Source organism: Apaloderma vittatum, unplaced genomic scaffold (assembly GCF_000703405.1).
Source record: "Apaloderma vittatum isolate BGI_N311 unplaced genomic scaffold, ASM70340v1 scaffold157, whole genome shotgun sequence".
Lineage (NCBI taxonomy): Eukaryota > Metazoa > Chordata > Aves > Trogoniformes > Trogonidae > Apaloderma > Apaloderma vittatum.
In genome coordinates, this window is record NW_009724369.1 from 440,111 (window position 1) to 460,130 (window position 20,020).

The window sequence follows — 20,020 nt, forward strand, 5'->3', positions numbered from 1 at the left end:
AGTGCAGAATCAAGTATAAACTATCTTTCATTATATTTAGTATTCCAGCTTGTATCAAAGATACAACAATGCTTTAGCTACAGCTGTCATAAGACTGGGCTGCACCTGAGCTGCAGAATAGCTTCCACATGTTTCCTAATTGGGAGTTTTAGAAGAATCCAAAAAGACACTGTAATGCACTCTTGACAATCTCAGTCTTTACCGGTCCATAGAGAGCTGCTAATAGGTGCTAGTAATGTCATATATTATCAGATGAACATTTTAAAAGACATCTGCAGTGCATGCATGGCACAATGACAGGAATAAATTAATGACTATTATTGACTAATAAAATAACTTATCCAAAATCATACAGGAAACCTGTAACTAAATTGTACAAAACTACTCTGAACTCCAGGACAGTTCCCTATCCAAAAGACCATCACTCCTGTAGAGTACTTTTAGATCACAAGGGCTTAATCTTTATCGGGGTGAAGACTGTATAGTTTACAGGAGAGTCATATATGATGGATGAAAATGTTATGGAAAGTGACACGATAGAGTTAAACAAGGTTAGAGAGTGACAAGTTCAAAAAGGCTACATGAAACATTTTAATTCTAGGTTAGACTGAATGAAAGTTTTCTAACAAAACCAAACCCTAAAAGTTCTATGTGTTTTTATGAAAGCAATGTGGAACTGATGTCATTTATTACTTTCTAGAAATTAAAGAGAAGAAAATGTCAGTGTTCATGTTCAAGACAGTCCAGCATTCTACAGAATACAGCAGAGTACTCTGATCAACATTCAGTGATTATTACTGATGTACCTTTTAAGGTTTATGATTGGAATACCTAAGTCTATTCCAAACTTCACAGATAAGACTTTATTCCTGACTTACCTCTTATCATAGAATCGGATGTATGAAAAAAAATACCATAGCAATATAGTTGCTGCTTAAGAATGTACATAGCCCTTAGCCTATAGCAAAAGGCTAGTTTACTTACTTGAGCACACAATTAGTTTAGGCCAAGATGGGGTGATCTGACTTTGCTATTTTAATACAGGCATACGGCTACCACCGCTTAGCTCGCTCACTGTAATCTGACTACGCATCTATACATGTTACCTACAAACGATCCCACTAGTGTTCCCTCTTCAATACCATCAAGTAGACATCTGGTCCTTTTCTTGAAGTTCTTCTATTTATCTCTCTTTAACAAGCTGGCTTATTATCTCACTTCAATCAGGGGCCCATCTTCACTCCCTCTATAATCAGTACTGATTACCAAGCACGCACATGCTGTCATTTTAGGATATGCAAACTGTTTCCCCAGACTAGACAGGTCAGCTTACGCGTTTCTTTTATTTTCTGCATTTGGTTCAGTATGTAGATCTTTGTGTTCAGTAAAATCATGTACTCTACCTCTCTTCTGGCCTCTGAATGGATTGCCTTCTAGGCATATTTATTATATAAATATTAAATACTAATAATTGCATAAATATATCACTAATTACTGGATGCTTGACAAACAGAATACATCTTAATTAGATAGAATTAAATGGAGACCAACAAACTGACACATGTTGCAAGGCCACCCATACAAATTACAAAATCAGAAGCTGACAGGAAAATATCTTGTGGTACAAAACCTTTTCCAGCCAAAAAGAATTAAAGCTTTGTATCCCATGTTCTTTAAAGTTTGACGTGAGAAGCTCTGACCAAAATGATTAAAAATTTTTGATTTCTCTCAGTATGTCATGGCTGTATTTGCTCTTGCCAGAGATATGCAGCCCATTTTTGAGCAGTCACCTCCTCAAAAGGAGGAAGGAGGAAATGAAAGAGTATGGAATAAATGTGTCCACATCAGAGAAGTTCAGAAGAATGTATAGACATATAGTTCACATAATAATCAGTTTAATGGTCACCTCCTAGGAAGACTGTGATTCCAATACTAATTGCCTCCTCCCTGTATACCATGTATGTAGTAGGTTCAAAACAATATGCAAATTGGAACATGGTCTCTGTCTTTTTTATTCACATTATAGTGCTAGTTTTGCAATAATTTATCAGACAAGCCTTGAGGCTAAATGTGAAAAATTAATACCTTCTATTTTAATGGAGGAACCATATATATACTTTATATCTGTTATAATGACAAAAGGAGATTTTCCTAATCAAAGGAAAATTTAACAGCTAATATGTGATGATTCCTGCTTACATTGTTTTCATTTTGTCCTGTTTAGATTACTCCTCTAGTAGAAGAGTGTTGGGGTTCTTTTGCTACAGCTGAAACTTTAAAATGGGATGCCTATCTAGCTTCTCATTAATTGACAAAGTACAATTAGACCAACTAATAAATTAATTGTTATTCCTGCTTAACAGCCTGTATTTAGAACATGATAAAAAAAAGAAAGCATTCCATAATGAGGCCAACCATTAAATTTACAAGGTGCAAAAAAAGGGACGAAAAAACGGCCTTGTGCCATAATTAGCAATTAGGCAGTTAGAAAGAATATCCAAATATTCAAAACAAAACCTATCAATGACATGAAAATAGAGGGGGTCTTCTTATGATGCAATATGTCTCTGTCAGGTAATATACTGATGGAGCTGGAGGGTTAGAGGTCCTACTAGAACCTTCATCTCCAGAACATCATTCCTCCTACTCAGCAAATTAAATCCATTTACAAGAAATCAAACACAGACAGTGAATTCCATGAACACTTCCACTACAGGAATTGTTTCTTGGAGGAAACCTGGAGGAATTAGATCAACCCATGACATCAGAAATGGTACTTTGGCAGAAATCCCTTAACATATTTTCAGAAGCCTGTTGGTTAAAAATCTGGAAACTTCCAAACATTCAATATCCACTTAGTTATAAATACTACTGTGAAATAACTTTTGAAGTCCTAGAATATAATTATCATGGAGTTATGTTTTTAAAACACCTAGGGCACGTTTGAAAATTAAAGGGATATTGGGGCAAAGTTTCAGTGCAAGACAAATTCCAGATAGATGGTACTGCAGATCTTACTGTTGTTCTGATAGCACTTAGTTGAGAAGTTTTGTACTCATTAAGAACATCTTTCTTTCTGCTAATCAGTTCAGTTTTGAGACTCTGATTTAATGTATATTTCCCCATTGTGTGTCTGAAATTAAGTCACACTAAAGATTCCATTTGTTCTTATCTCTGTAATTTCTTTCACCCGTGTTCCATAATATTACTAAAATAGATTACTTTTCATGCTAATTTGCTGACCAAATTATTTTCCTCTTCTTTTTTATTTTCATAACCTTTTATTCCTTACATAGTCTTTAAAAGTCATGGCAATGGTGCTGATCTTTCTTTAGTTTTATTACGAAATTAAAGAAATAAACTGGAAAAAGGAGGGATAAGTATATTACAGTATCTGAGCATGATGAAATCCCTATAGAAGGAAAACTCACAGCTGTCCAATCCATCTCTCCATCATAAGTAAGCACTGTTGTATGTTTGGTGCACAACACTGACCTCAGATCTTTTTTGCTCAGATTGCATCTGGTTCTTAATTAGCTTGATTTATAAAATGAAACATAATTGATGCCTTGGCAACATTATGTTGCTAGCAGAACAAATAATAAATTAAGAATGAGTGAAGTAAAGCTCTTTGGTCACATACGCATAATGGCATGCTGCACATATACAGTATTATCCTGTATTTCATCACTCACATTTTATGTTGTTTTGGGCTGGGTCATGTTTATATAAATGTCCTGAAATAGCTATGTAATTGTGATTGATTCATACGATTAAAAAAGAGACACTCTCTGCAAGAATGAGATGCTGTGGAAATGAGTCTTATTTTCCAGTGTGCATGTACAACTCCTCAACAGTTGTCTGAAAGTTTGCATTTGTGAGGCTTGGATGGAAGTTGTCATCACAGAGCTAAACTAAAACAGGACTGAAAGTTAAACAGCATGTGGAATAGAAATGCTCCCAGAAAAACACCTTGCCAGCTACAAAACTGTAAAAAGTACAGACGTTCTGGGGAACACAGCAGAGCTGAAGAAGAACCTAAAGATGCCTAAAAGAGGACAATCGGCTTACCAGATGGCCCCCTCCTTGCTGGTTCATTCATCAGCTTGGCCTGTCCAGTCGAATGAAGACGTGATGGATCACATCTGGCTTAGGGCGGAGAAGAGAGGGAATCTGTCTGGAGCCCTGCATCCTGAATACAGGAGAGGAGTGAATAAGGTTTCAGATGGACAGAATTGACAGAATGGTCAAAGTGTGGAGGAGCTGGGTAGCGTAGTTAGCCTTTGAAGAGCTGATTCTCTTTTTCTGACACTCAGTTTCAGCTAGAGCAGGTATGTGCACCAAGAAGGATTTATTTCTTTAGCCTGTTGAAGTGGTGAAAAGCACATAACCATTGTAAGAAGGTGTAAATTTTCCAGATAGGGCTAAAAAGCAGGTTTGTAGAGGAACTTAGTCTTCACTTATTCTTTGGTTCTAATTAGAAGGGAGTCCAGAAAGAGCAGTGATCTGCATGCAAGAAGAAAGATGGGAAAGACAGCAGAAGCAGGTGTCAGTGAAGGAAGTGGCACACAAAAGATTGGAGTGGAAAAATGCTTGTTTCCCATCTACATTAATGTAATCTTCACTTCAGAAAAAAAAAAATCACATCCTTGTATACCAGAGAAGTTGTTTCAAATCACACTCAATTGATACTCAACATCAAGGAAAACCAGAACATTAGGGAATAACAGAACATAGTCAATAGTGATGACAGTAAAAAAAGAAGAGGGAAAAGGAAGCAGAAGGCTATCAGGTATGAAAGATTTTTACTGAGAATATTTTCAGATATTCTCAGACTAGATGGTACTTACACTACTGTACCATGGAAAAGTGTAACTTTGCTAGGACCACGAAATGGTATAGTAGAAGGGAGTTGAATATATTACTTCAACTGCAAAGTGAAATCATACAATGGAAATGGAAATGCATTCAGTGCCTGGCAAGACACAACTTCTGAGCATTCATGGAGTGTATTGGGTCCCTTGGTAATATTATCATTAACCTGAAATCCTACCAGTCTTGTAGAATTTAAAAATAAAGATCTACAGTACCAATTTCCACCTCACATTGCTTATTACTTTATTGCTAGCAGAAAGGGCTCATCTCTTTGAGTCTTTTAGACACAGTCCATCATTTCACAGGATGACGTTACATCTTAGAATTTTGTCAGATATGTAAATAAGAAAATGGATTACTTTTCTACAAAGAATGATCTAACATGGTTTCTGATCCAAAATAGTTTCAATCAGGTCAACTGTCTAAGGACTAAGGATGAAGGACCCTGAGTATTTTAAATAAGGAACTGCATTTCCTCTGAACTTCCTCTTTTATAAAAACAGGGACATGACTCTTACCACCTAATGCACAACCACTTGCTTCAGGAAAAGTACTTGCACTGAATGTACACCATGTTTTGTGTACTAATAGAGTGGAAGCAAGGATCTGTCCCTTCCTTTTCAGGACACGATATCCCTGCCTGCTGGCTCCAATAGTGTGGGTGCTAAGGTGTTCTTTTATCACCACATAGCTGGATCACAGGTCTTCCATGCTTTCCAGCACACAGACACACTTGAGATGTCATTCTTAGAGTGGGACTCAGACCCATCAGTGCCATATAACCTGTTGATCATTAGCAGAATGTAGTAGTTCAAGCCTGTAAATCACATTTCATTTTTAACTGCAACCGAAATATAATTAGGAGTATTCTGAAATACATTTTCATATCAGAATAATCTGAATCCACAGAACTAAAACGTGTCATGGAGCTTAGCTACCTTAACTATCACATGATTGTTTTGATAAAACTTAGACCTTTCTACTCAGGACCTTTCTACTTAGACCTTTCTACTCTTCTTTATGCTTGCTTAATTTCTATAACTTAAAATTTATAACATAAGCAAAAAAGAACTTACTGAAAAAACCTTTCAATCACACTAAAAAGGAAAATTTTCAATAATTCTAAATTAAAAATTTCGTTATTGACTATATCATTCATTAAAACAATCAATAATCTGAGGTTGTTCTGGTATACTCAGTTTACAAAAACATTGAACTTTGCTATTTAAACAGCTCCAGTTTTAATGCCATGCTGAGAAAAAGATTGATAGTATGATATTTATAATACGTTTTTTCACACTATGAACACTCAGAGAGAAACAGGATGCATGCCTGTGGATGGCAGGTTCTGGCAAAGAAATGCCAGATTACAGGTTAGTTTGTATTTGTTGTTTTTTAATACATTTGAATAATTTATTTTAAACTCTACTACTTTAACACTAAATGCACCCTACTAGGCAGCTATTCCTCGTGATTTGTGGTGATAAAACTATGCCTATTAAGAGAGATGCTGATCCGTGCTTTTTCCTAGATTATGCAGCATATTCTTTTATAATTTTAGATGCAGTCTTCTAGATGTTATTCCACACCACTAATATTGATAGACGTGGTAGGAAAACGTTTACATAAAGGATGCAAGACTATATCTGATCACATCACTTAATTTTACTTTTCAAGAAATCCCACTAATGAGGATGTGATTTGGTGTGTTTTAGAGATGTACTTTGAAAGTCAAATTATTGATATATAAAAGAAATGAGGATAAGAATTAAACACACTAGAAATTCATAAGCATGTGCTTTCCCTTAAGAGTTGCCATTGTAAAACACCCTCTGGCGTAGATGGCAGCTGGGCGACAAAGTTTCCCAAGGCTCTTGAAAACCTGCAAAAATGCATGAGGATTTACTGCTCATATCCAAGGGACAATATGGGTGCTGTTATTCTAGATGCTCATTGTACAGCCATCAAGAAATGATGGGTTTAATGATGTCCTTGCTAAGGCAATTTGTACCTAAGGTCAGTGGGTTAACTTTGGAATTGGGCAAAGTGGAAGGAGGGCAATGAAATAGTAGTGCCACCTTTTAGCTCTCTGAGTCATATATTTGGAAAGAAAAGTCAATCAAAAACACAGAGGGAGCTTTAGCTGGCAGCTGAGACAATGGCAGAAAGACTTACCGAAAAATGCCAAGAGAAATTGAATCAGGGAAAGAAACTCATTTTAACACAAGAGTTACTCTTGTGGGAACAAAAGACTCACCCTCTAGGTATACATTTGACAGATGCTGCTAAAAATATTTTCAGGAAAAAGTGGTGCAAAAAAAAATCTAGGTTTTATTATATTAAATATACAGTGACAAACAAGTACCCTCAAAAATGAGGTAGTGCTGATCATTTTTTATTATTTAAAATATCTAAAATAAAGGTTGCATGTAATTGTCTTCTCTGGCTGTTTCAAAATAGTTTAGAATTATTTGTTTATTAATGGTTAAGAGGTGATAAGAAATAGAAAATATTTTAAAATAAGATGTGCCAATAGTGTAAAAGACATGCAAGCCAGTTAGTGATTATACCAGTTTATTTCCTTTTAAATACATGCCACTGCCTATACTTTCAAGGCAGCACAATGAAAACATAAGCGATAGATTAAACTTGCAGGATGGAAAGAACAAAAGAAATGGACATTTAAACATGAACATTCTTGGAGCTATTATAGGTATCATAGATATGATAGACTAAGCATGGCTGAGAATAAATATTAAATTCATTATAGAGAACCAATAGAACAGTTCATCACTGCAGTATAATGCTTCAATTCAAAAGGAAAAAAAGATCGTCTTTACTATGTGCTCACTAAAACCAGTTTGGCCCAAATTCAGAACTCATATCACCAGATGGACATTGAATATTTTGGGAGAGGGGAGGCTGGTTACTTACAAGGCTATTGAATATCTGCAAGAATACGAATGCATCTCATTGAGATGGTTCTCTTCACCCAAAGATAAGGCCTGCCCATGTCCAAGCAAATCTGTGATTGCTTCTACTCCATAAGCTCTAGTAAGAGATACATAATACCACATTTATATAGCAGACATACACCATTTCTTCTGTAAGAAGAGTTACTGCACTGAAAGGCCCTGTAGAATATGAGATTTGGGGGTTATTCCATTAGGAACCAGAATTTGGCATAAGAAAAACGGAAGAGCAATGGAAACACCTTTGGGGAAAAACTTTACGTCTCTTTATGGTAAAGATGTATTTACTAGTTTTTGAAAGTAAAAATTGCATTCACAGCATATCAAAATGTTTACATCTTTGAAAATGTTTTTATCACAAAATTCTGTTCTCACTTGAACAACGTAAGGAAGCCATAACAGCATTAGGAATTCAATGCTGAAAACACGTATTGCTATGAACATATTGTTTGAGATGCACAAGATGATCCATGTAGTGGCATTAGGTTTTAGGTAACACTTTGTGAAGATCACTCAGCTGAAAAAAGACTGTCAACAAATGCTAATTCCATTTCCAGAGGTCTCATTTCAACTTATTGATGCCATAGCTGTACAAAATCCTTATCAGTTGTCTAAACTCCTGTTAGTTTTTTGTCATTTACTGTGATCCTATAGCTTTTTGGAAGGGTTAATTTCATCCTGCTAAAGAATCTAAACCACATTGCTAGAGCGTATCAACACCTGCCTAAACATCACAGCTATTTTCATCTGAAGTTTTAGGGTTTTTTCTGGTTCAAAGTTTGTCAGAAACACTACACAAAACATTTATTTATTTATTTTTGCCATTTCTGCCTCTATGCAGAAATCCAGCACAAAGACATGTGAAAAGTAAGTGATCAGACAGTCAGTCTACGTGAGTTTATGCAGTCGAGGATTATTAGGATTGTTATGTCATGGATTCAAAGGTTTAGTCACCAGGACTAACATAGAAAACGTAACATGATTTTCATGTTGCATTAGCTTTATATATTTTTACTACATAATTTTATTATTTCTCTTGTGAAGGGATAAAGATTTATGGATCTGGCAATCTAAATGATCAGTGTTCCTTGCATTACAGTTTCAGAGAGTAACATTGCTTTACTTCAGATGATCAGTAGCTGCCCATTTATCTAAGGCACAAAGCCTAATTAAAACTACTCAGTAACAGACATCTGAGCTTGGAAAAGAACAGAAAGAGTAGATCAAGAGATATGAAAAATAAAGATTTCTAAGAGATGATCTAACGACATTTAGTGAGAGGCATGATGACATTTAAATTTACATTTTTACATTACTTACACTAGAAAGGCACTACAGCCTCCACAGTTTTAGGTATGTTGTCCACAGAAGGGATTGTAAATATGCAAATTTAACAGACCAAACAAATAAAGGATACTGGTATATCGTCTGAAGGAACAGATTCTGCTACAATCACAGGATAATTTCTGTAACACATAATATAATCTTGGGAAAAGTGTTTTTTTCTGGTTTTGATGAAGATACACTGTTGTGTCACTCATTTAAATATATTTGGCAATAACTATTTAGCCAATCATAATATTTGTGGCATTTTGGGGCAGCACAGTTAATTACTGAAGTATCATGTGAATTTGCCTTGTGGCAATCTGGAAAGCTTAAACAATAGAATTAGGCTGTAGGTGACAAATTAGAGTAATTAACAGCTACGCTTATGTTCCATATAGCAAGACAAAATTTCAGACTATGTGCATCTTACATATTCTTTATTGTGATGGGCAGAAACCGAACGTCACAGCTTTCTTCCCATGGTAGATGCCAAACTGTGTTGTTTGCATACTTAGTGCCACCAGATCAGATAACGCCATTACTCTGAAGTAGAGAAGTAATTGTCAAATACCACAATGTTCCCGAAAGCACAGAAGAAGAATCCCACAGGGTAATATAATTTCACAAACTCTCTTGTTTATCTCTGCACTTGAGAGAATTTTTGAGAAGGTAAGATAAGAAAAATCATTTAAAGAAAAACAATTACTAATTCTAGCAAATATAAGATTGTGTTCTATATTAGCTTTCGTGAGAAAATGCAATCCATTTAACCTATCCGTAAGAGGATAGGATTTCTTCAGTAGCCGTCAAGATACTCTCCACCCCCTTAAAGAATTTGGCAGGGCCACGAATATGGGAGGACGTTGAGGCTGATGTCACGGTCAGGAAGATATCAAGGATTTTGCCCATCACTTTGAGGAAATGTTTTTCCATTCTGAGCCTAAGCAGGTTGTGCACTAATCTGATCCTTAGAAACACAAGTCTCCAGAAATTAGAGTAAGGTTTGTTATAGGCATTTTCTTACAATGTTTCTACTGAAGCAGAGTTTTTTCAACCAGAACACTCATTTTTGTTTATCTAGCACATATATGCAAGGGAAAGTCATGGTCAAATTCGTTGTTTAAGTGGCATAACTAAATAAAGACTTAGTAGAGATTTTTGATGTATAAATGGCATGAAACCTCACCTCCACCAAATTAGTTCCTGATTTAGGCTTTCACAGGAATACTTGCTTCTGGTGGGAGATCATGTTCTAGCATCAACCATGGACTGTATGCTTGGCTGAGCAATCTTGATAGAAAAGGATGATATACATAGCTGGAATTTTATTGCTGGATACTGAAAGATTAAATCAGAGGAGCCTCTTCTGGACTTTTACTTTCAAGAGATTTCAGTTGGTTGGTTTAAGAGGACTTACTCATTTAACTGATTCAAATGCATTAAAAATTGCGTAAAATTGAGCGGCAATGTTTTAACAGAATTGTACTTATTTTTCTAAGCCATACTATATAGAAAGATTACGCACTCCCACTCAGATCAGGAGTCATTTTGCCATTGGCTGTGACTAGGACTAAAAGTGGGTCTTAAATGGGTAACAGATTGGAAGGACAAGGTTAATTAGTGATACTAGCTAATTATTTAAACATGAAGAGAAATGCTAGGACCTATTTCTCTTCATCACACTGTGCAAAGCAAACCACCTCACATTTAGGATGCTTAATTCAATTTGTGTTACATTACTGATGATTATGAAATGCACTTTGAAGAGGTTTATCTTCTCCTGTAAGTGCAGAAAACATACAGAGACAAGTAGAAGTAAGAGACTTTGTGAAAGCTATAAGAGAAAAACAAAAATAATGAAAAGAAAAATTCAGGACACATTTAAAAATTTAGGTTTCAATAGAATCATTTAACAAAATGGCACTGTTGTTCCTCTTGGTTGGAACAGCTAGAATAAAAAAATGAAAACAGCATTTTCTCTTTATTTGACATTTTGCGTATTACTTTTATACTAATGTTCACCCCCTTCACATATACATGCACCTATTAGTAACAGACTAAATAAGGATTTTTTTCATTATCATTTCAAAGAAGAGAAATAAGAAACTGAATTTGACTAAAATTCTTGACGGGGTACTGCTTTATTAAAAAAAAAATCACCAAGGTGGAAAAACTTTACTGAATATTTAAGTACAAATACATAAAGTACTATTTATAGCATTCTTGTGATCATTCCTTGCTCTTTCTCACATGACCTTCAATTATATCTGTGTGCCAAAGAAAAGCATCAGTATAAATTTATTGCTCAACAACATTAAATGTTTGTGGGTTTTTTTTCCATCACACATGAAATTCCACTTCTGTAGTACTACAGAATGACATTATGCTCTTCTAGAAGTGCTCTAAAGCATAGTGATATAGAGGGCCCTTCTGGGCTTTGCTGACCTAGCAGGTTTCTCTTTCTAGTAAAAGTGCCTAACTGAAATTCCTTGGAACTTTTATGCACACAACAAACAGGCATAAAAAAGGTATATCCTTTGGGGGAATCAGCAGATATTTAATTTTATGCTCACATCTATACCCAGTCAACGTAGGATCAACATGTATTTATCAACACAGTTTCAGATTTTCATCTCAGAGCATATCTCTGGAATTTCAAATTAATAGAAATCAAACAGGCAGTAAATCCATCCTTTTCTTTTATTTAAGCCAGTGAGTTGCCTTCTGGATCTAACTTCAGTATACATTTTACTTTCTTCATATAACGAATGTACTATTAAACAGATCATGTACATTGTAATTGCCTGATGGACAAACTGGTAAGATAACTGGAAGTCAACAAAGCAATTCAAAACTACATTCTTCAGATATACTTTATGTATGTATTATATTTACCTTCATTTTTCTTGATGGTGAAATTTGGATTGTTGACCATTTCAGGAAGAAGACTGTATAGGAAATAATGTCCATTTTTAGGGTCATCTTTGTCAACAGCACTGATAATCTGAATTACCTACAACCGAAAAAGCTCTCATTAAGTATTCACACTCCTTATAAATTACAGTATTGAAAAAAAACAAACTTCCATTATATCAGACACATTGTCATTTATCTATATTCATCTATATGCCAGATTAAAAATGCTTTTTTATAATCTTGCAAGGCTTTTACAGATCTTAGGCTGAAAGTCTGGGGAACTGAGACTGCATCTGGTCCATTGTTTTGAGAACAAGGAGACAGAAAATAAGGAGAGACAGGCACATAAGAAGCCAGTAAAAACTGCTGCTGATTTAGGCAAATAATAAATTATTATTTGGCAATAAAGAAGAAGAAGTGAGTTTCAGAAACAGTTCATTCACATAGCCACGCTTCACACTGGACCAAAACGTATAATCTATCTTTAACCCCTTCTCATTTCCCCCATCACCATTTTTTTCTTTATTGAATAAATAATTTATTTTTTTTTATTTAACTTTTGGTGTGAAGTTTTATATGATAAATAACCTAATCTGACAAAAAAAATCTAAGTTTATATTTGATTTTTTTTAACTTAATAATAACTCAGTCATTCCCGTACTAGGAACACAGGTTTGCTTTAAAATACTATTATTAAGAAATGATTCCCAGAATAATGCTGGATACTAACTTCAGAACAGAGTGTTTGGATAGACTGAAGAAGTTTGAATAATTAAATAACTCATATGAATTATATGACGAACTACAGTATCTGCAGTGTATTTACCTCTAATTACCTCTTGCACTTTCAACATTATTCAGACATTGCAGTTGATCACGTTCAAATCATACAAAGCTGCACAGGAATATCAAGGGAGGAAGTATTATTTAAAATAATCAGGAGGTTTGAATTTAACTTTTTTAGTACTTGGTGCAATTACTTTTGATTCCTAATATTTTCCCAAGAATTAGGAGCAAGCTTGGAGATGGATTTCAGTAGTAGTTTAGCTCATGCTAGATGTGGTTTATAAATTTAATGACAATTATTGACCTTTCCCATGTCCATTGAATTCAATAATACTTTTGTTTTATGTAGTTATTTTTGTCATGCCTAAACCAACTGACCAATAATTTGGACAATTAAATTCAAATTAGGAATCATTACAAATTTAATTTTTGAAGATTAGAGTAAAAAATGGAAACAGGGTCTGATGCTCTTCAAAATCATAGTCTTATAATTTAAATTTTCAAGGCTTCACTAGCAAAATGCTAATAACTATTATTTTATACTGGTTTTACCACAAGAGAAAGGACTCTTAATCTATGTATATTACATATACAGTTGTTGTGGTTTAACCCCAGCTAGCAACTAAGCACCACGCAACCGCTCGCTCACAAATGGGATGGGGAAGAGAATTGGAGAAAAAACGTAAAACTCATGGGCTGAGATAAAGACAGTTTAATAGGACAGCAAAGGAATGGATTCTTATTATTAATATGATTACTACTATTACTATTATTTTGTTGCTGGTCGTGCTCAGCCAGTCCCCAAGCCATGGTGTCCCTCAGGCAACTTCCCCAAATTTATATTCTGGGCATCTTTATATTTATATTATTTATGCTTATGTTTATATTATCTATATTCTGGGCATGACATCCTATGGTATGGAGCACCCCTTTGGCTCGTGTGGGTCAGCTCCCCATGCTGTGTCCCCTCCCACCACCTTGTTCACAGCCAGACTCTGCTTGCAGGGCAGCGTGAGAAATCGAGAAGTCCTTGACTTACTGTAAACACTGCTTAGCAACAACTAAAACATCAGTGTGTTACCAACACTATCTCATCCAAAATCCAAAACTCAGCACTGTACCGGCTACTAGTAAGAGATTAATTTTATTCCAGCCAAACTCAGGACTCTGATAATAGTCAACGTCCCATTCTTTGTTCTATGTTCCTCAATATTCAAAGAAAGAATAAAATCTTACTAGATAACTACAAAGAGCAACACCCAACCCCAACTATTTGAAATTATATGTGTAAAAAGATGTTTGAGCAGGTATTGATATAGGCATACATAATTTGTAAGATAACCTAGGAAGGAATCTGAGAGAATTCATTCCTTGCCTAACCATATTCTGGTCAGGTCAGAGTTATTGTCCAATATCTAATGGAAAAAGTTTTAGATTGTTTTAATACCACATAAGCAGATTCTTTTATTTGATAACTGCAACTGTCAAGGTGGAAACCTTGACCAATATGATTTCAAACACATGTATTAGAAGAGTTGGACGAAAAAAAGCCAAACACAGCTTTTGCTTAAAGAAGTAGGTCTCCAATTTAACAGCTGTAAAACAGATCCTAAAGAGCTTTGCTGTCTGAAAAAAATATAACAGCTAAAAAATACATAAGCAGATGTTGCCTGTCCCACTGTGGGAATGGACCCATTTACAGATGTGGAATATTTTCAGCTACCTCTTTGCAGAGGTGTAAAGGCCTAAACTATCCACCATGCATCAGGCCCAGTGCTGGACTAGATACTAATAATTCTGCATCACAGGTAACTGCAGTTTAGAATGGAATCCCAAAGAAGTGTCTTCAGACAGATGTATTTTATGTTTGTTCCATGTTATAAAACACTGCTAGAATGGGAAAGCAAAAGGGAAAAAGGATAATGGCACAGTGAAGTCTGGAGGGTCAACTGCACATAATGCGTGCAATTTATCAGAGGGCTATATGATTTTATCTCTATGGGCTACATAAATGCTAGCTCTTTCCAGCATTATGTAAGAGAGTTGACTGTAAATATTCACTTCTCTCTCTCTAGGTTTTCAGTTAATATACCTGAAAACCAGTAGCCAAGAGCAATAGTAATGTGGGTTTTCAGCTCACAAATTTTATGAAATAAGCTTGGGATATCATCTAAATTGGAAATTTTAAGAAATAAAAGACCTGGGAATGTTCTTTGTCCTTTTCTCCTGTCCTCCCCAAGAACTATGGATACCTCTTAACGTCCTACAGAATTCTTTTATACATTTAAGTTCTTTCCATTCATTGTTTACCAAATCATTCTTTCTCTGAAAATGCACTGAAAATTATATGCAAATGACAGGCTTAGTGGAATACTACATTTGTTGTGTTATATGCACACATCAAGGAATTAAGAGTTAGTGTTCCCATAGCAACCTTATTTCTTTGTGCGTTTGCATTAAAATAAGCTCTTTTTTTAAAAAAAAAGCATCACATATATACAGGGATACAAAGTAGCTGTATCTTTTACTCCATAGGGGTGAGAAAAGTGCAGTAATTCTCATTACCACATTTTTATTAGTATGCTGATGAGCATACTTTAATGCTCGGTATTGTGTGATCATGCAATAGAACCCTGCTGAAGTAATTCTCCAACTCTTAATCTGGTGTTCATAACATGGCAGAGAATCTTCCAGTCCTATCACTATCACCAGTGCTACCTGTCACTACAGGTGTGTTGGGTTTTTTCCTAGTAATAACATGCATAAAAAAGATGTTCCATGTAACAAAACTCATAATTACTAATAATAAAGAAAACAAGAACTGATTTTTTCTCACTACGTATCCACAAGCACTACACAGAGAGTTAATAACTCCTTGGCTGTTCAATCTTGAAATTTGTGAAATTCTTCCATGTAAAATTTCAACTTTGATGTACTATTAAAAAGCATGTATTTGATTCTGTATATACATTTAGTAGAAATACAGTAAATCAGCATATTTTGCCTAACAGGCAAAGTAATAGTTAAATGAATAGTTAAATGAACCCCCAGGACATTTTGGCATTATAGTTTGCACATTTGTATTGCATTGCCTGAAATAACACTTATAAAAGAGTATAGGTAAAATCATAATGAATGATGTAGAAGCATAATAGCAAAACAAAGTTCTTACCAAGATACCATATCTATGTGTGAATTTAATTTACATATTTCCCTGCAATGCAACTTCTTAACCTTGGAGTGGCTCCTTTTCATTAGTAAACTGTTCCCTACTTTTATAAAACTGTTCTTCCAACTTCGAATAAACATTTGCAGTTACATTGGTGCTCACAGTTATCTCTGAATTACTTTGCAAACTCACAATCCTATAAGCAGTCAGCTTGTCAAGTACAATTTTAAATGTCTTTTCAGCTAAAACCAGCCCTTTACTGCTAGAACCTGCATTTTGCCATGTGAATGAGCTTTGACTCTTCAGAGAGACAAAGATCTATCTGAAGATTCCTTCCATTAGGAAAAGCCAGTTCTATTAGGAGAACCGAATAAAACAGAAACAAATTGTGCGAGACTGGAGGAACGCTGCATTCAGTTTTATGTTGCTCTAGTTGGAACTCTGGCTTGAGCACTGATATATTATTGTCTGTATTACTTAAGTGTTTGACAATTTTGTAGCTTTCTTTTGATCAAATAGCACTTCACTGGAAAAGTCTCTGTGTGGACTGGGGAACAGGGAGTGAGGCACTTTTCTTACACAGCAGTATAGATGTTCTGTTCCAGGAGTATAGGAAAGTAATTTAGCTCAGCTTGAGAACAATTACCTGTACAGCTATAGCTAGCAAAACTATGCATATTCTGGCTTTAGTAACTGGAATTATGCAAAATAAGCAATAATGGGGAAAGGCATGAGCTGGCTCGTGGGTACCTTATAGGTGCTCCAAGAGAATTTTCTTTTTTTTTTTCTTTTTTTTTCTCCTTAAAACTGACAACCCCCTCCACATTTCTGGGAACTTTCTGTTGACTGTTAAAATGTACAAGGAGCACATTAATACCTGCATGGACAAATACATTTCCTCCTCCTCTCCCTTTCTTCTCCTACTAGATGTAGTATCTCTACTGTTAGACGTAGGTTAAAGCAAAGAATATGCATCTGGCTGTGTTATACATCAACAGTTTTTAATACATTCTGTCACATCACCAGCAGCTGCACTTGCCACTTGCAATTATATCAGAACCCAAAATAGAACACTTAGAAACTGAACTGGAATAGATGGTTCAATGTATTTAGGGGCTGCAAATAAGGTTTCATAAAAGGTTCAAATGTAATCTCCCTTATGGTAATTCAAACTTGATTTAAACTTAGATTTAAGTTGAACTGCAAATGTAAATAGATTGGAATACCGTAACACAATTGTGCCTTCCCTGCAAATGCAACATCTAAGTTTATACTTTTGAGAACTATCCAAATTAGGCTTTTGCTACAAGGAAAGAGAGTAGTGTCTATTACTATTCCATAGATGAGACACATTTAATTTTTTGAATTCTACATCTTGACTGACTAATATGATTTCTTCTAAAATTTGAATATAGAATAATAAGCATAAGAAAAATCAGGTACTGTAGATACTAAAATCCTTACAGGAGCAGATAATTTTTGAATGACAACTTAAATTTAGAACCTAACCTCAGTGATTATTCTAGACTGGTTACTGTTCCAATAATGTTATTTGTTTAAAACAGAGAATAAATTGCAGGATCAGTGCCACCTCATCCATGCTGGCAGCCAAATATTTAATAACCATCTGTAAAGTTCACATAAGGATTCACACTCAAGAGTGATATCTGCCATCAGATCAAGAGTGTAAGAGGTAATGGTAAGATGAAGAATACCAAGGTTTAATGAAAGTTTTCTGTAAGTGCTTAAACAAAAGCCTTTTTACTATCAGATTCTTAATCATCTAATTTATTGTTTCATTCCAAAATAAAATGCAATCAACATCTCTTAAACCACGTGAAATTTGATAGCAATACCTAGATAAATATATTCAGAAAACACTGTGCGACACAGCTTTTTGATTTCAGGGAAGCTTACTGAGCCCTGGATAAAGGTATGCTCATTAGAATTTAATATATCCTAGAAAATGTGACTACTCAGCTTCTGAAATCCATCCTGAGCTAAAGAGAAATCCACTCATAGCTAGAAGAACTTAAATACCAACAGCAACATAACTGTCTGCCCATAAGGGCATATTTCAATAATCTGCTTTTTAGTGATTAGAGAGTATTCTCATTTCTTAAATGACACATTTTTGACACTTCTTTAATAAATAAAAAGGGGTGCTGGAAGTAAAATCACCTTCTGCCACAACCCAGTCTTGGCAGAGGTAGGGTGTCATATACTTCTGTATAGGTTGTCATTTAATACTACTGAAAGAAAATAATTTCTAACTATTGTCAGGTAACCATCTTCAGAGAACAGTGAATTTAATGCCTAACACCCACATGAGGCACAGGAATAGTTGGATTAACAAGACTAGTGTCATGCTGTCAGCTGCTGTTTATTTAAAAAAAATGTCACAATCTAGAAATAAATTAGAAATTTTAAAAACAGTGAATTGTTGTAACATATAGTGTTTCTTATGCTGGACAAAGGTTAAATCTCATTTACTTTGCATTGCTGTCTATAACATTCGTCTGTACATTTTCTTGAATTTTCTTCCCTATTTCTGTATATTTGTCCTTCAAATGGATGTCTTTTTAGAAATCTGTTTAATTTTCTTTGAAAATGGCTATACAGGTTAAATCTTGTTTCTGGTATCTTGTGTTTACTTCACATTGTAGAGGGTTGTGTAAATTCCTTTGCCAACCCTTTCATTTTATTTCATTAAACCAAGAAGGAAATAATCTATCATTTGCTTTTCTGTGTGACTTGAAAACTTGAACTCCACTTCCCCAACAAACATCCCATCTCTCTTTAGATACTTTAAATACTGTTACAATTTACTTGACTTTCCACCAAGTTCTAGTCTGCTTTCTTGTTTTTTCCCAATTACAGAAAGATGAGTAAGTACTAATTGGGTAGAGATTATAACTGAGATATGGGTAAGGGGAAATGGCTTTATTGTTTTAAGTGTTTCTTCTAAATTATGCCTGGACCTAGCTGCAATATAGTTCAATAATTTAATTGGAATTCCAGCTGGATTATAATTTTACCTATTAACACCCATGAACCTATGAAATGATGAGCTCTATCAAAAAGTGAAAACAGTGGAAGCTTAAAGACACTCAACATTTTTTCTGGATATTTTCCCAAGACACCTACCTTTAATTTAAAACTTGTACTTTAAAAAATATTTATATCCATGTATAGAGAGATGTAGCACAGAATACAATCATACGTTTATCTTAAATGATTGTGAAGAGTTGTTAGCATGAACACATAGGCATATATTTTGGGAATAAAGATAAGATGGCAGGGAGAAGCTGAACCTCATTCTCCCACACCAAAGTACGCAACATAAAAATGTGGAGATACTTACTTGTCCAGGCTTCCCATTCTCACATAAAAAGGCTTCATGTTCTGATGCAAACTCAGGAGCATTGTCATTTACATCGAGCACTTTGATAGCAACAGGCACCCGGGACACTTGACTGTGATTCCCTAAGAAAAGAAATCAAAGCATAAAAGGTAAACATATTTAATCTGGGGCTAATGCATAAATGCTTATGTAGTAACCATATTCCTCCCGTCTTCTGTCTTTGTTAATTGGATTGTCTTATCTGTAAGGGATCGTAGATTTAGAGCATGAGATAAAGAAGAATGACCAGTATTTTATGACCGAAAAGAATAAATAGATCCCTATTGCAAACAGCATTTGTTGGAGATTAGCTCAATGAAGACATTTCTTGGACTAAATTGGCAAGATTTTTCTTTGATGAAGTTTGTATTGTTTTATTGATAAAGTGCATTATACATGGAAAAGGGAAGGCTGTAAGCAACATAGATTTATTTCTTTGTTTATCTTTGGCAGAGCACAGAACATTTTACTCTATTAGTTTTTCTGACTGCACATCTATTATTTCTTCATTACAAATACGATTAACGCAGTGACCCCCACTGTGAGAAAGACAGATGGTAGATTGACATAGGC

At 34.9% G+C, this 20,020-nt stretch overlaps 1 protein-coding gene across 1 annotated transcript in view; it reads right to left on the reverse strand.

Annotated features, from left to right (window-relative positions):
• LOC104276218 (cadherin-8) overlaps positions 1-19,530 on the reverse strand; it is a gene marked incomplete at its 5' end in the record, with an annotated part of 34,828 nt that extends 15,298 nt beyond the window's left edge. The window contains 2 exons of the mRNA XM_009872448.1: positions 12,069-12,186; positions 19,409-19,530. Of these exons, the coding sequence (XP_009870750.1) occupies positions 12,069-12,186; positions 19,409-19,530 (240 nt within the window). The remainder of the gene's footprint in view (positions 1-12,068; positions 12,187-19,408) is intronic.
• Between the last annotated feature and the right edge of the window lie 490 nt (positions 19,531-20,020).